This window comes from Catharus ustulatus, chromosome 2 (genome assembly GCF_009819885.2).
Source record: "Catharus ustulatus isolate bCatUst1 chromosome 2, bCatUst1.pri.v2, whole genome shotgun sequence".
NCBI lineage: Eukaryota > Metazoa > Chordata > Aves > Passeriformes > Turdidae > Catharus > Catharus ustulatus.
This window is the reverse complement of record NC_046222.1, coordinates 42,320,069-42,338,023: the sequence shown is the minus strand read 5'-3', so window position 1 is coordinate 42,338,023 and position 17,955 is coordinate 42,320,069. Positions and strand designations below refer to the sequence as shown.

At 37.5% G+C, this 17,955-nt stretch overlaps 1 protein-coding gene across 4 annotated transcripts in view; it reads right to left on the bottom strand.

Annotated features, from left to right (window-relative positions):
- Positions 1 to 1,879: 1,879 nt before the first annotated feature.
- CNTN5 (contactin 5) overlaps positions 1,880 to 17,955 on the bottom strand; it is a 440,548-nt gene continuing 424,472 nt past the window's right edge. For all 4 annotated transcript variants that reach the window (XM_033051352.1, XM_033051356.2, XM_033051355.2 and 1 more), the window contains 5 exons: positions 16,123 to 16,232; positions 9,466 to 9,652; positions 8,903 to 9,015; positions 6,408 to 6,576; positions 1,880 to 4,788 (listed from right to left, as the gene is read on the bottom strand). In XM_033051352.1, coding sequence (XP_032907243.1) covers positions 4,685 to 4,788; positions 6,408 to 6,576; positions 8,903 to 9,015; positions 9,466 to 9,652; positions 16,123 to 16,232 — 683 coding nt within the window. In that variant the 3' untranslated portion in view covers positions 1,880 to 4,684. The remainder of the gene's footprint in view (positions 4,789 to 6,407; positions 6,577 to 8,902; positions 9,016 to 9,465; positions 9,653 to 16,122; positions 16,233 to 17,955) is intronic.

Below are 17,955 nucleotides of genomic sequence, written 5' to 3'. Positions count from 1 at the left end.
TAACTGTATTTTTCAGGAGCACTTTCATGCTTTTATTCTATAGTGCTTTAGAATTCATGAGTTTGAGCATAAAAGTGAAAAAACCTCCAACACCAAACCGTACCAAAAGGAAGGGCATTTTCATTTAGCCTGACATATGCATTTCATCTTAATAAAAGATGAACCAAAGCATCCCACATTTATTTATCACTTTCTTCTGATGACAGAGGTTTCTTATACATGCTGGGGTGCTTAGTTAATTATCTGACAGCAGAAAAGTAGCACAGGAAGCTGTACTTCTAAATATTTTTGCCAGTTTGCTCAAACAGTTGATCTGTAAGAACTTTACAGTTGGCCTGACAGCTTTAAGAAGTAATGTGAATATTGAAATTATCCATAGATTTATCTTTTAAGCTTGTGAGACTGTAAATTTATATGCATTATCATTATCTTGTTTAAAGTATTAAAAATATGAACCACAATAAGGACAAAGTCGACTCTCTTTTTACTGGAATTGAGAGAAAAGTCTTAGAGTAAACTCAGGACCCGTATTTTTGGAAGCAACCTGTCTCTCAGGATACTTAGTGAAGCTGTTTGTAATAGCCTAAAGCCAACTAGCCTGTTGTAATGAAATGTTGTTCATTTTCTCTTATCCTTGACATTGTTTTGTTCAAAAGCATAGGAAGTAATTAAGTAGTGAAATGTCTTTCATCTTCAGAGGAACTGGGATGATGGCGCTAACAGGGTAAGAGCGGGTTGCAGCTTGGTAGAATTTCTGATAGGGTATGGATTTTCAATATGCATAGTCTTCCACGTCAGCAAAATCAGGTCATTACAGTTTTCTGTGACATTCATAACTAATTTAATGGAAGTCCTGATATAACATGCTGTGTAAGCCATACCCATTTTGTAATTGAAGTCCAGTTCAAATGACTGTGGTAATGTATTTTTATTTTCAATACGGGCCTTTTGACTTCGTGCTGTGTTGCAAAGTCATTTACTATAAATATGCATTTCATAAAGGACTGATTGGGGATTACTAAGAACTCAAATAAACTAACAAAAAGAAAAACATTTGCTATAAGTGGGTTATCCATTGTTCCATTTTTTTCTCAAAAGGGTATATGCATTTTTGAAAGTTATTCTGTTATGGTTAGTCACACTAAGTATTTCAAGTATAAGACAAAGCAGCTAAACTTTTCAATCGAACACGACATGACCACACTGTGCTTTTGTGTCTCCACAGACATGGGGTACAAATGATACTTGACAGAACATTACAGAGAGGTCCCAGAAGCTGTGCAATAATTCAGTGCATAGAGGACTGACCTTGGTAACCTCCTCATAAAGCTCTTCTTTTCATGGAAGTCATAGAATGGTTTGAGTTGGAAGGGACCTTAGGGATCATCCAGTTCCAGCCCCCTGCCATGCTCCACTATCCCAGGTTGCTCAAAGCCCCATCCAACCCGGTCTTGAATGCTTCCAGGAGTGGGACATCCACAGCTTCTGTAGGAAACCCGTACCAGAGTCTCACCATCTTCCCAGGAAAGATTAGATTTCCCTAAAATCTAATATAAATATATCTCCTTTGTTCATGATTTTTTTTTTCAATCAGAGAGCCTTTGGATATAGTTTCATTTGGAGATTCAGGCCTTCTTTTACTTTTCATTTATTTAGTTGTAAAAAAAATATTTATCTAGGAAAACCAAAATTTAGGTGAAATTAAAATGATGCCAAAAATTATTTGATTTTAATGGCTGGAATTTACACATTAACCATTGCAGATTCATCACTTTCTTCTTGAAAATTATGTTATTTAAAAGTTCTTGCTGCTGAAAACCAAATAATTGTGTCACTTTGAACTCTATGAATATAACTGAGGAGATGACAGGAGATAAGATAAAAGTCAATAAAAAGAGAATAATTTATTAAAAAGATCTAATGTTACAAGAACAGTACACAGAAACTATTATATTACTGTGTCTTCCACATTGTATATACCATTATATATAGCATATATACAGATTGTATACAATATATCTAACATTTTGATATGGGCCATGACAGTAACTTCCTTTTGGTCTGTGAAACAAGGTTTCTTTCTAATTATGTTTTTCTGAACAGATCCTGTAACATTATACAAAAATACAGCCTCCTCAGTGACGCCAGACTGCACTATTACAATCTTTTACATGAAAGAAGAAAAAGCTTTCCCTTGCAACTAAAAATGTCATGATAAGGAAACATCTTCTACAAAGTAACAAATAGGTAATACGTAAGTACTTAAACATTTAAAACATGTTTATTAATATATTTAAGATGCAAAATACATATTCTGTTCATGTTGAATATAAAACATACCTCCTTTTGTCCCTGCAATACAACTACATTACCTGATGGTATGTTCAGTATTTCTACTTGTATCTTCATACTAGAGAGGGAGATGTGTCTGGATGGAGCTCTGTCTCCTTATCAGACTTTTATTCTTCCTACAAAGCATATCCATTTATTGTTATCAGAAAGTTTAACCAAATGCCACCAGCAGTGAATGTAGCTTTTTTGAACTCTCTGAAATAAACTGCATTGGCAAGCAACTGTATAAAAAATAGAGGAAATTATACATAACTCATTTATAAAATAGCCATTTGACTTTTTGGTTCATCACTTTATTCTTATTTATTTTAACATTTTGGCAGATGCAGGCTCTCTGCACAGTAGCAATGCTACTGTTTTACAAGGGACAGCAGGTTGTTATTCTCTATGAGTTTGCTCTATCAGCAAGGTACATTACACTTTCCTGTCTTTGATCTCAAAGGCTTTTCCAGAAGCAGAGATATAGAAGGCCTCTTTCTTTATATCTACAGTCATTTCTTAGCTAGCTATCCTGCCTTTGTTGTCTGAGCGACCTGGTGACTTAAGTAATATTAAACACCATATTTTAGAAAATTATTTAAAATATTACTGGGTAATAAAGTTTCAGTTGAACCTTCTCTGAAAAATTTTATGGATAAAAAAAAATTAAAAATAAAAAATATTTTGTCATCGTCAGCTTTTCATCTTTGTATCTCTGTTGTGCTTTCTTGGCTACTGTTTAGAAACAGCTTAGAAAGAGCACAGTTGCAGTGTATTATCTAAATGCTAAAAATTATTTTGCTAGTGAACTGGCAAAATAATAACATTTTGAATTGGTAACTCATCAGCTAAAATAGGTTTTCATCAAAACTTTTAGAGGGATAGAAAACTAGAAGAACCATGCTATTAGGACTTTCATGGTAACCATTTTTGACTTGATTCTTCCCAGGCAATGCAACTATTTTCCGAGGCACAATCCCCAGATGTGTTAGCAAAATGCCACCCTTCATAACACTGTGCACACCATGATTGTACAAACATGCACATCATCTTCCCTGGGAATCATTTTTCCTCAGGTTCCAGTATGTGGGAAGGCCTTCCAATGTAGAAAAATAGTCCAAATTGTCTATTGAGTAAAAAATTGTCTGCTACAGCAAAAAATGGGGATTAAAACTGATAGCACACAGTACCTATAAGAACAATCTCCAGTGAGCTATAGAAATAGAGATAGAGCCAATTAGATAAATAATTGGAATGATGCCCTGTAGCACTTTTCCAAGATTTTTTTTTCTCAGAAACAAAATTCTCCAAAATATATCCTACTGCAGTCTGTAGATATGTGGATAATGCCATTCTGAAAAATGTTAACATTCTCTCCATAATATGCTTCATATATACTTCAACTTGAGTACCACCTATACAAAGCATAGAATGTTACCAAAAATTGGACTCAGACGAAAAAGAAAGTTACAACTGAGAAGTGGTTAGGAAAAGTAGGATTATCTCCTTGCATTCCTTTATTAGTCCAGTAATAGTTTAATGTGTATCATGTTTAAATGCCCAGTGGAATTTTCATTGTCATATGCAGTAGGAATTGATTTCTTATGTTCCATTGAAAATTTAATTGGACATGAAATCTTGTGGTATTTGATAAAAGACAACTTGTTTCCTCCTAAACCTGTGTTTAGTAATTTTCCATTTACCTGGAAATAAAATAAATAGATTTTGTGCTCCATTTTGCTGAGTTCTGGGATAACCTGTCTAGTATTTCGTTGGCAATTCTTTTTCCTAATTGAATACATACAATATATTTTCAGAACAAGTTCTTTTTTATTTTTGCAGTGGTTTTTATATATACTGTGTTTTTCTTCTTTGTCAGTAGGAGCAACCATTTATCAGGGATACAGGCAAAATATTTAAAAGCAAAGCTGTAGCAAACTTTGTCCTGTATTTAAAAAAGGATTTTTTTTTCTCCAAACCATACAGGTGTACTGTACTAGGCACCACCCTTTAAACACCTGATGATACATGACTGGGTTCACCAAATTTGAACATATTAAAAAAGGAAAATACATTTGACAGAAATCACCTTTGCTTACAAAAGTTTATTACATACAATCTGCATATTTTTGGGCCAAGAAGAGTCTCCTCCCCAGAAGACTTTTACAAATAAGGAAGAGATAAAAACCTGATGCGTTATTGACTGTGTCTCCAACACTCCCCTAAGTGCACCACAGGCATTTCAATGGGTCTCTAAGCATTAGCTTGGGTTATTCCACAGACATAAAACTCCATCCCTTGGTGTCATCAAGTTAAAGCAAACAAATAACAACAACAACAAAGTCTACAGCCTTCACCATGAGGTCGAAGGTACCATCAGCGCCAAAAGCAGTGTTACAGAGGATGAGGAAGTAGACAACACATGTAAGGTGGACTGAGCACTTGTTACTTTCCCTCCTGAAATTAAATGCAAAGAAATTAAGAAAAAAAATTATTCCCAGTACATTTAGATATTAGTTTTTGCACAAATTTATATTCCATTGCCCTCAACTAAGGACTAATTTTTAGGCAATGGATTACTGTGTCAAAACTGCAGTTTCCAAATGGGGTCCCTACACAGATGAGATTTTATGATGATATCTTCAGCAACTCACATTCTGGAGCCTCATATTCACTCTGTGAATTAATAGGAAATTCCAAAAGGATAAATGGTTTTATGTCTTAATCTTCGAAACAGCATTAGGCTGCAGAAGCTGCCCTGAGTCACAAATCTTTGAGCCAGATCAAGGAATGAAAGCCCTTGGTCGCTTTGTTTGTCCAAAGGAAAAAGTGGTCTTTGGCCCATTAATCCAGGGTTGATTTTTGACCACAGCAGTGTCTTAAAAGAACCAGGCTAAGGTTGCAACAAGAAACATGCTAAAGTTGCATGCTAAGTGGCAGCAAGATGGGAAGGGAACCAGACTGGGTTTCTTTGGACAACAGTTGTCCTATGTGAAACTAATTTGCTATGCATAGTCTAACCAGATGGAGGACTTTTTAGTCTAGAATTATGGTTCAAAAGATATATGAAAGAAATATTCCATGGAGTAGGGATTGGTGTCTTCTGCATTCTGATGATAGCACTGCAGTTTGTGACCAGACTAGACCTGAAACTGTAGTTCTAGATTGAAGTTTCAGGCTCACACCTTTTGGTTAGTGCTCCTGAATGACCAAAAGGCGATATTTAATAAAACTTTAAAGTATTATCAGATGTTATAATTAAAATACCTTGTTGAGTTTAGGCAAAGATTGTTATTTCTTGGTTGTTGCAACTAATCCTCCCATCCCTTACTTAACTTTGTAATATTGATATTTCAAATTCTTTCTACGTATTACTCTAACTGAGAAGAGAGCAACTAGGCATAACAAGCTACCTAAGGATAACACTTTAATTCTGCTATAAGTTGATAATTAAATAGTAATAATTATGCATGGGAGTCACTGGAATTTACAGAGAAATTCAGCTTATTCTCAAGCAGACACGTACACAGGGATCAGCTACCTAAATACATGCCACTTTAGTTGTGTTAAATAATGCACCTCTGTCTGGGGGTACAGAATGTGTGTGTATCCCCTAAGGCCCACATCACATCTGCCAGCTCTGTTTGGGATGCCTGAAGACATTGCAGATGTCCTTAGGTGGTCATGTCTTAATACTAAAATTCAGAAGATTAGCTGTCAAGGCTCCACTGCTGGACTCTATAGATTGCATCCCAGCTGACTATATTGCTATTTGAGATACTAGTGCACATATAAACACCATAGGTCAGGTAGGTTTTTAGATGTTATCCTCAAAAGGGAGAGGTTTCTCATAAATCATCTTCTTTGTTCATCAACTTCACACGGTTGCCTTAGATGATCTTAAACATCCCATGTGCCATTAGATACCTTTGTGTCAGCATAGAACTAAAGACTCTGCTCAATGGTTTTATTTGATAGCTAAAGAATTGTGACAACATTTTATTTCTGGTAGGGAATAACAGAGTTAATGAGCATTGCTATAATCACCACGCTTTCAGATATCAATGCAACCTTACCTGAAAAAGATGGAACTCTGATCTGGGGACTTGCAGTCCCATCCCCTCCTTCACTGACTGCACAGACCTCAATTATGTAGACCCCAACATCAGGAAGAAGGACCACTGCAGAGGTTTTCTGTGTTTCTATAACTTGGCTGTTGCTCTGGCCCTCTTGTCGAAACAACACCTGTGGTGGATAAAGTAGATAGTGGTCACACTGGTGGTGCAAGCTCTGTACACCAGAATTTTGTGTAGATAACACAGTCACTGCAGTGTTAGCTGTTTCATACCTTCATTAGGGATTTCTTGACATTGCATTTGAACGCACATCTGCTTTTACTTTTCCCTTTTTGTAGTGACATCAAAACAGTAATAGCAAAATATTTTAGGGATTCATGAATGTGAAAGGACGTGGATTTTGACCTAGAACAAAGACAGAGGACTTGCCCTCTCCAGCATTAGATATTGCACAACTTTATATCTGAAATTTCAAAACGTATTTTGAGTTCCATTTGGTTCAAATTCTTATCCCAAAGTTCCTATTGATATTCGTATTTTTGACTCAAGACCCAACTTCAAAAGTAAGGGAAATCGCCTGAAAAATGTATTTGCTGTGTTTACCTTAGCTGGCTAAATCAACTGACAACAGCTCAGATCTGTCCCTGCATTTCCTGTGAACCTTAATACAAATTTATGGCATGTGGGAGAAAAGCAAGTCAGCACGTAGCTGTCTTTTTGGTTTTTCTGCATAAGTTTCTGTTCCCAGAGAAAATTGAAAAGGTCAGAGAGGTGTGAAAAACCAAAGAAGTCAGCTCAAGTATTTCAGAATATCAACTATTCTGATAAAGGTTAGAACAGTTTCTGGTTTATTTGAACCATTTTATACCTTCTCAGTGATATTTCATGATGTATCAGAGGAGATATAAGATTTTAGTATGTGGAAATTATTTAATATGAGCTTCAAAAATTCAGACTCCACACTTCTCTAAAAAGACTGAAATCATTCTACTTTGATTTAAAGTATTGCAGTGAATTCTGTTTTTTTATGACTTGTTATTTACAGTAATTTCACGATTATAAGCCGCACTGAGTATAAGTCGCACTTCTGGGTGCCAGCAACTTTTCATTCTTAGTCCATATATAAGCCGCACCTGATTATAAGCCTCACGTTACAATAAAGAGTGTGATAAAAGGTATCTATTCTATCACCAACTGTTGAGGGTGGGGGCAGTGATCCTTATCTCCACGGCAGATATTCTGCTAATGGACCATCCATTGAAACCAGCGGGGCATTGTTCTTTATCTTTTCACAACCCATCCTTCCTCCAGCCAGTCATTTTCTGCTAATGGCCCACTGAGTCCCACTGTGGGACTGATAAAATTACTGCATCCCATTGAAAGTTGCTCCAGCCAGGGGGAAGAGCCCAACATTTCTTACCAAAATAAAAACAGAGGTTTTGGGACACTAAGGGAGCCCCTTTCTCCACTGGTCTCCAGAGGAAAACCGGATTTCTCCACATCACCACTGGACCCCCGGAGGGAAACTGCACCTTCTGCAGGAGCACTGCTCCAACTGAATCACATTTGTCACTGCAGGAGGATGCAGCCACCATTTAATGGGACTGCTACCAACACCCTGCCTGATGGGGTGTCAGGTTGTACTCTGACTTTGTCAGGGTTTGGAGTTTGTTTCTTTGTAGTACTGTATTTCTATTTTAATTTCCCTAGAAAAGAACTGTTATTCCTAATTCCCATATCTTTGCCTGAGAGCCCCTTGATTTCAAACTTATAATAATTTGGAGGGAGAGGGTTTACATTCTCCATTTCAAAGAGAAGCTCCCGCCTTTCTCAGCAGACACCTGTCCTCCAAACTAAAACAGCAACTTTTTGTTCTTTGTCCATGTATAAGCCGCACCTGATTATAAGCCGCACTTTGGTTTCGGACCAAAATTTTAGTCAATATTGTGTGGCTTATAATCGTGACATTACTGTAAAGGTTAATCTGGATTTTAATCTTTAAAACATCAAAACTTTAAACTCCAGATGCTACCATCACTGCGGTTGAGCATCACAAACATGACCACAAAACAAACAGAAGTACTTGTGTTTCTGCTTCAAAAAAATATTAATTTTAATGCAAATTAAATAGATCTAATTATTATGCATTTCTCCAAATCCTACTGCAAACACAGTTGAATTGAAGAATTATTAGGAATTTCATTGCAATCTGATAACATTAATAGCCACTGCAGATTCAGAGATGATGGGCTGATCCTTCAGATAGAGGGGAGTCAGACAGAGTTTGGCGTTTGAAAATCACAACACAAAAATATGTTGGGACATTTCTCTCATTTTAATTTTATTTATTGCTTTTCACAGTGAAAGCTGATTAGAGACAGTCTTTATAGAATGCTTCACTTGCACAGAGGAACAAGAAAGGGTAAAAATCCAACAAAGAAGAGGAGCAATTGCTTAGAAGAGAGAAAGGCGAGCAAGGAAGGGGAAGCACTAACCTTGTATCCCATTACATCAGATTCATTAGCTAGAGGTCTGACTGGCTCCCACCCAAGGGACACATGTGAGCCATCCTGTATCCACATAATATTGCCTGGTGCTTGGCTGGGAGCTGAGAAGGAAAAATAACATATACACATATGTATTTTTATAGGTAGTTTCTTTAAAAACAAACAAACAAAAATTTTAATCTTTCATTGTGTTTTAAACTGGTAGTATTATCAGGCTTCCAACTCTAGATGGAACATTTAAGATTTTTTTTTAACAGAAGTGTAATTTAGTAGATTATAGTGTATTTATTCTTCCCACCCCATAAATTCCATAAAGCTTATGAACTTGAACTCTTTTTTCTCCCTTTGTAAAAGTACCTTGTTTTCCAGGAAATTAACTTTTGTTATGAATGCAAAGTCATATGAGTTCATGTCTAAACATCAAAGCAAAGCCATAAATCAAAGCTATACATGATTCCTGATTGTTATACAGTCTCAATAAATAAAAACCCAAGGGGACAGAGGTTGCTCCCTGATTTCTTCCTTTGAGCAAAGGCACTGAGATTACTTACGGGATTTCTTCGTTGCTGCGTGCACAGCAGTGCTAGGTGGTCCATACCCTGCAGCATTGTATGCCCTCACTGTGAGGTGATATAATGTGTTTCCTTCTAATCCTGTCAGGAGGATGGATGACTCATTTCCCTCTGTTTTGATCTTTTCTGCTGCTTCTTCCTGCTGCATGTCCTTCCAGTATCCAACCTGCCAAAAAGCAACCAAAGGAAGGATTAATAAAGGCACCCGGTAAGCTCATGCTGCCAGATGCTCATGTTTGCCATCTTGTGGAGGGTGTTTTTGCCATTTATGCCTTTTTCTGATCATCAGACCCCTTTAAGCATACAGGATTTGCTACTTGACCTCAAGCCATGCTGTGCTCTCTTCTCCAAAATGGCAAGGCTTGGAATATCGTGGTGTGACCCAAAGCATATGGAATAGCTCTGTGCTGGCACAAGAAAAGGTTACTATAAGACAGAAGAGCAGAGGGTGAGTTTTTCCAGGGGGAACTCATAACTGAAGGACACCATTAAAGGAGAGCTCATCCTCTGGTAGGTCACCAGAATATCTGCATTCACCCTGGAAAAATCTGACTGCATCAGTTAAGAAGTGCCATGAGCAATATTCTGGCCTGGTGCAACTCAGATCCAGGAGATTTCTTATCAGTCCAATGAATAGGCAATGACAGAACCATGACAGAGATATTTTAATTATCTGAAAAATCTTAACCCCAATAAAAGAAGGAAATAAACAGGTTTCTGGTAAATGAAGTTTTGATAGTATGTTTATGCCCTTGCTTTTCAGACATAAAATGAACCCCTAAATTTTCTTTAGTAGTTCTTAATTCATATTCTCTGGTATTTTTAAGTTTATCATAATCTCAATGAGATTATAAAGCTGAGCTGAGAATTTGGCCAGGCTCTGTCCTCTGGGACCCAGCATTTGCAGGGCATAACTGGAGAAAATGTATCTAGGTGAGCTACACAGGTAAGGTAAGTCTCCTGGGGCCCTATTTTGCCTAACAGATGTCACTAACACACCATTCAAAGACCTATACTCACTGTTATTCATGCTGAGACCTACTCGCATTTCTTCCACATTTTGACCTTTTGTGTGAAGTTGGTTATTTCCTAATAAGTTATTTACATTGTATCAGGATAACTTTTCCTCTGAGAAAAAAAAAGGTCACAGACAAGACAGAACTCTTGAGAATGTCTCCCAGGAAATGGTGAACCAAAAAAAACCCCAGGGGGTTCACAGGAAAATAAGACCAATGAGCAAAATGCTGACCTTTTATAATTGCACTAGGACTGCCATAAAAAAAGATCTGAAACAATTGGTTGCAAAAATATACATTTGAGGACCTATCACTTCACTTGAGAAAAATGCCTCTGTTAACTTTGATTGAGGGTTTATTAGTTTGTGTCAGCTCACAGTCCACTCTTTCCACTGTAAAATTCAAGTATTTGTCTTTTGTGTGTGTGCCTGCATTATCTCATTTTAAAATGCTGTTGCTTAAATTCATAGATGAATTATAGCTCAGTTCACAAATCTAGCTGCAGTCACCACTTGTTCTAAGTGTGATTCACTGGGGTATTTTGCTGGATGAATACTCGCCCAAAGCTACTGATATCTGAAATAACACCTATTCAGAGTCAGTTTTGTTTCCTTGACAAGAAAAAGGAATCGATAATCGTTTATTCACATGTTACTACTGAATCTCCAATGCTTATGATCTCCTGGGCAGTCAGATTCCTTTCGTTTTACTTGTGATGCATCTTTTAAAGTTTGATGCTACAGTGGTGAGAACTGCACAATATGGAGCACTGCATAAACAGGCAGTGGTGGGGTTTTTTGAACAGGCAGTGGTGGGTTTTTTTGGGGTTTTTTTGGTGGTAACATGTGCATCCATTTGTTAATGACCAAAGGAACTAAAAGAGGAAGTGGTTATTAAACAAAGAAATTCCAATGATTGTTGATTGAGATAGACTGTGTGAGGATTTACATTGATTTGATTTGAAGATATGTCTGATGTTTAAAAGTGAGGGACATATATAGTAAAACAGAGGGTTTTTTTATTTCCACTTCTCTGCATTTGCCGGTTCTTTTAAAAATCTTATTTTCTGTAATCTTAAATTACATTTCTCAGAAGGGATCTATAACACAGAACAGGTTTTCACTAATGATAACATTGAATATTTATAATAGTGTGAAGCATAAATCACAAAATAGTTGCCCATATTTGAAAATGGAAAGAAAAAGTGGGGAGGGGAAGAAAGCCTTTTGTCTGTTTCATGTATTCTTGTTTTTGAGGTTTTATTTTTTTTCTGGACTTTCAGTTGTTTTTAGCCAAATAATAGTCAACTTTGATGCCTGATTCCCAGATTTCCAGAGGCCCATCCTTTTGAGCTGGAGAGAAGAAGCTGCTTTGCTCTGATCTGATTTGCTAAAATCAAATATTGGTTAAAAAAAAAAAAAATCTGTCTAAAATTCTTCTACCTCTGATAGCTTCAGACCACTTCCTTGAAGTTTTAACTTAAAAAGTATCTTAAATTATTATTTTGCCTAAGTTGGTTTCTAATTTATGCAGTGTTTGCCATAACTCAATCTGATATAATTACATATCATTTTCACTAAATGCAGTAAATTCAGAGTTTCTATTGACCACAGAAAATTAAAGCTACAAACCAAGCATACAAAGTAAGAGCTTCAATTAAGTAGAATTTCTGTCTTGCTTTTCCAGATTGTGCTTAAAACATCCATATGCTCTTTCTAAATTACCTCAAGGTGTACTTCACTAAATACAATGAAAAAAAAAAATCCAGTACCATGTAGATATAATTATCTGTTCCATTGTAAAAATAGATAAAGTGCAGCTAAGAAACAGCAAAATATTGAGTAATTCTCTTTGAAAAGCCTTAATATGGTTTTATTAAATAAATGATATAATGAACCAAGTTATTATGTCAAGTAGCCCTCTCTGAAAACAGTGCTCAAGATTTTTTTTTGTTATATTTTGGATTTTGTTTATTTGTTTGCTTCAAGATGATATTTTGATTGCATTAGCCAAACTTCTATCCCTTAGAGGAATTCCAGAGAAAAAGACATGAGCTTTTTCATTTCTCCTTAAGTATTAGCCTTGCCTTTCTGGAGAAGAAAAAAAAAAAAAACCAAAATATCTCCTTCTAGTCAATAATTCTTTCTGTTTTCCTTCCTTACCAGTAGTGAACGACAAAGAAAATATTGCCTTAGGCTCAAATAGATTTTATAACCTTCAGCTTATAGATTGCAAACAATAAGTATGAACAACACACTATATTTTTCCACAATTCTGACAAAGTTTTTGAGCTACTTCCACTTTATCAGACTCTAGCTGGCATATATTTAGTAAGGTCGGGCGGACAGCTGACAAACCTGTACCAAAGGCAGGAATAATATGTGCTTTGGAAGATGCAAATGAGGGCAGCAAACCTTGCGTAAAACTCATGTGACATAACAGTTAACACTGCCTTTCAAGGATGACAATGTGAAATTGGACAAGTTCCTTTACCCTTCATTACTCCTTAGTACCAAGTGCAAGCAGGGCCAGAGTGAAAGTGGGTCACTGTCCACAGTGAGTAATATTCTGTCACTTTTTTTGATTAAAGCCCAAACATTCAAGTGTTAAGGAAATAGCTGCCCCTTTTATAAGGATGTAGCCAAAAGGCCAGAAATGTGAAGACTCTGTAGGAGGCTGTCACTGCTATGATGACCACAGCCAGAATACGAATTGAAAAGTGAGTGGCTAGTCAGACTGTTTTGCATTCAGATTGAACTGAAGGCAACTCTTTACTTGTGGCCCACAATAATTCTACATTAGGAAATAACTAAAAAACACAAAAAAGATAAATAATTCATCCTTTAAATCAAAATTACTGGATTTCTGTGCATTATCTATTTGTTGTTTGTGGATTAAAGATTTTGTTTTGTAATATGGAAAACATAAAGCTGTTCTGTAGTTCTGGGTTTTTTTTGGTGGGGGTGGATTTTAGCACCAATGTCTTCCTACACAGACTCCTTTCCTTTTTGCACTGTGGGGATGCTTTAAAGGCAAACTGTCAGCATGATAGGAAAATTGGGCTGATAGTGTGGACTTAGTGCACGTAAGTGAATATTATAATGCACTGACTCACTGTATTGATCCTATAAATCATTACTTCCTTTTGATGAAATCCTTCCCAAAAATGGAATTGAAAATGTCTAGCAATACCATCCTTAGAAATTATTGTCTCCTGCTGAATTGTGCAAAACAGCAACATTTACATTTATGTTTATTAAGTAAGTGTTGTTCAGATTGTAATCATTCCTGTGAAGGTGGAGAAGAGCAAAGTACTCCATGAAAGATTTGTCTAGATTTGTCTGTTATAAAGTGGGCAGAGGAATTCTGGCTAAATGAATAAAGATAGAAAGGGCAGGATGCAGGTGGGTAGGGTGGGGAGGAAAAAACACCCTCATCTTCCCAGATAAAAGCAGTACCTTAAAAGATATTACTACTTAGAAGGCTCTTCTAATTCCTTCGTGGGAGGAAGTACAAGGGAGCAGCAAGGGAGCAGTGAAATTTTTTTGTTATTGTTGTTGTTTTTTTTTTTTTGTTACGTCATCTGCAGGTTCTTGGTTTGAAATATTTACTTGGTAATCTTCATGCTATAACCCTAAAATTGGTGTACAGCAGAGTGAGGAGCCAAATTATTAATACAGTAATATTATATGTTATAATAATATAACAGGTTCACTGTTAGTAACTTCTCCTGTATCAATGGGCATTTTCACATTTGTACCTGGGAAATCTGTGAGAGACATAGAGCTGGCAAGTATTACTGTTTGGGTCAGAGTATGCCAAACTCCAAGGGTCAGAGCACTTTCCAAGTGCAGAAAACAACCTCCGACACAAAGCAAGCCCACTGTCCTACCTGTAACAGCCATCTCTTGATAGGACACACCTGTAGAGCTAAGGGAAGTGTTATGTGACAACCAAGTAACTGCAAAATCCATTCACATTATAAAGGAATAAGTTTCTAGGGAAATAAACTTCAACTTTAGAAAGAAAATCTATTTTTTATTTTAAAATATTTGATCAATGGAATGAGGATGAGTGAAAATAGTAGGTATAATTTAAAAGATGTTAAGATATCTGAGAAAAAATAACAAACCAGGTGCCTTTCTGAAAAGAAAAAAGACAGGGTGCAGCAAGTTATTTCAGATGGTAATAGGCTGGTCTCAAGATTGAAGTCAGTTTAGCAACAAGTGGAACACTTCAACATGGAGAGTATTTGCAAGACGAATATAATCTCTATCAGATACAGTTTTTTCTCTTTTTAAATTTAAAGGTAAAATGGTCAAATATGACTATTCCTACATGAAACAAGCTATGTGCAAAGGAATGCAAACATATTCAATGTGAGGAAGATGTGGGAGAACAGAACAGTGAAAGGAAACTGACAGAGGGTTAGCAGAGTTCAGCATGCAGACATAGATGGGAAAAAGACCTGAACAAATGCTAGACCTGAGGGGACATGCCAAAGTCACAGCCTATTTGGACTGCTATATATTAATAGTGGTATTGCTATCCAATGTATCAACAGGCTACAGAAACAGGCAAAAAATATTAACTGGCTGTGTCTGAGCTATGAGGCAAATGCACTGTCCTGGACATGGCTGGCCAGCCTGAGGAGAGCTGGAGAACGTGCTGGCTCTGCTGCTGCCCAGACACCTGCATTTCCTTCCTAAGGCTGTTAGTGATGGTCACCAGCACCTGGGGTTGCCCAGACATGCTACCAGGGAGACCATATGCTAGCAGATCACAAGATATCTTTTGACACCCACATGATTGGTGTCTACCTCAGACAGATTGGTGTCTCCCTCTTTGCCCTCTTTTCAGTGTTACTGTAGAAAATCAGGAATGAGTCAGCACTGTCTAAAGGTCTAAAGCAAGACAGATAACCTGCATCCTAAAACCAGTTAATTTGGTTTTACTGGACTATTTAATGAGGATCCATGAGGTCAGGGCGGGTTATGGTGGTGACCAAAAGAATAGACAGGTGTACTGATAGATCTGATCTGTTCGTGGAGGTTTGCACTGCAAACTTTATCCAAAAGTGCAAGGAGGTCCCTTGCCACTTGGTTCACTCTCCCAAATCAGGAAGGGATGTCTCTAGGCAGAGTTTTATCTCTGGACCGTGCAGCTGCTGCTTCCCTCCTGATATCCTGTTGTTACGGTCTGCCCAGCAGATGTCCCTCGGCCACTGTGGGACGGGAGCACATGGATGCAGAGGCTCTCTCCTTTCTCTGTGCTGATCGCTGCCAGTAAATAACAAGTTTGAACTGGTCGCTTAGAGCTGGAAACAGTCAATACTTAATTTTCCCCAGCCCGTGAATGATGCATGCTGGGTCACTTGCAGTTCTTTCAGGTCTTTTTGAAGTGACAAAGAGATGTTATAAGAACCGGTGTTGAACTGTTTTCAAGCACAAATAAATAAAAAATGTCCCGGTGCTACAGCTGTGACTGTTGTTCCACAGCTAGTGGTGTGTATGCTAAAATGAGCATAATTCCTATTGAAGTTTCACTGCTGCACATGTTAACAGAATACAACACTTGCAAAAGCAACAAGACTTCTCATTATGATATTCTGTGTTCATACCTCAAATCCCTGTGGTCTTCCTAGACTTTCTTTAATATGTTTCCACGCAACAAGAATCTCTGATACAGACAAACTCGTAGCTTTGACATCGACGGGAGCAGCAGTGGGTTCTGTATTAAGAAAAATGAAACAATAAACCTCCACTGTAACAGCTTGTATTTATCAAAAACACTTCGTTTGAAAGTGTCATTTACTTCCTTTATTCTACCGTAATACTCTCAAGAAGGTATGACACTTAGGGGGAACATGAAAAACTGAACAAGATGAAGGGATTATTATTGCTGTATTTCTTTATTTGTGTCATGCTGCATCAATATCTCATCACTGATGATGGGTGCAGCAAACTGTGAAAGAATCTCTTGTCTGTGATTTTTTAAGAAAGCTTTAATATTTGTATATGTGTCCCCTGCCTCCACATACCCCTTTCATAGCCCTAACTGCAGCAGTAAATGGAGCATTCATTCTATTTGTGGCTTCTTAGTGCCATTCTGTCAGCTCAGGATGAGCAATACCTTGCTGGGGTGCTAAGTTAGTCCTGCCCTGGGGCAATAGTGAGTAGGAAGTGATACCCAGTGCTGTAGTGAAATGCTGCGTGAAAGGTTTTTATAGGACTATGTTATTGCATCCTCAAAATTGCAGGCACCAGTGTTTGGGATGTGCAACCTTCTCTGCTGTGAAGCAGTTACTGTTTTAGGCCTGTTTTAGGCAAATTTTTATAAAGGCACCAAGACCTAAGGTTTGTCCCTCTGATTACCTGTGTTTGTCACCACTGGCTCTCTGTCTGTGCTTCTATCTCCATGCTATTAATAACACATTCTGCTGTCCTGACCTCCTGATTATCTGGGACAGAGGATGCTTCCTGTCCTCCAGCCTGGCTGGGCATCCTTTGGTGATGCTGGGACATGGCCAGGGTGCTCACTGAAGGCTGTAGGATGCTTTTCATACCACACTTGCCCAACAGTGCTGTCACAGGCATGCTTGCCCTTGTACTTGCACATCAACGAACACTTTATAGAGGCCCAGCTTCTTTCAGTGATTGGAAAGTTGAGTAAATCTCCCCAGATATTTGCCATGACAGGCTATTGAGCACCCTGCCACTCAGTTCCATCACCTGTTACAGCATGCTGGGAGTGACGAGTGTCCAAAATTGTCTCGTATGAAACTAGGACATGAGTCAAGGAAATCTTGTGGGTCTTTTGCTTTATTGCATAAATATGACTGAAAACTTTCTTAAAGACAAGCTGTGGAGGTAAGGCTTCTATATATACTGTGCAGTACACAATAGGGTATTTCTCCACCTTCCTGGTATAGTTCACTTACTCAGAAAAAGTGTGAATTCACATTCCCCTCTAGTCACAGAACCTGTGATTTCCTCCTTGGCCTAATTACATTTCTAATGTGTTGATCTGTTCCTGAGGGGTAGGCAGAGGTCTTAGTTTTATGCCATAGGGAGACATATCAAAGAGCTTTCTGAAAAGTGGGGTTTTGGGGACTTGTTTAACAGGGTTACAGGAAAGGAGTCTCCTTCCAGAACAACCTGAGATAAAATTATATATTTTTCTCAGTGATCAAACCATCTAACACGTAAGATACCTAATATCAGTACTGACTCCTTAACTACCCTCCTTTCTCTGCAGATGTTGTTCTGGCACTGTTGCCCTACTAATATTTTTGACTTGACTCATACAAATTTTCCGTCCTTTTTGATGCCAGATGTTTCATGTTTGCTACTCTTTTTTGCTCTCTTTTTAATTTACATCTGAAGAAAAGAAACAAGTCTGATATGATACAAAGTGGTGTTTGTCAACAGTGAGTACTACTAAGAAGTATAAA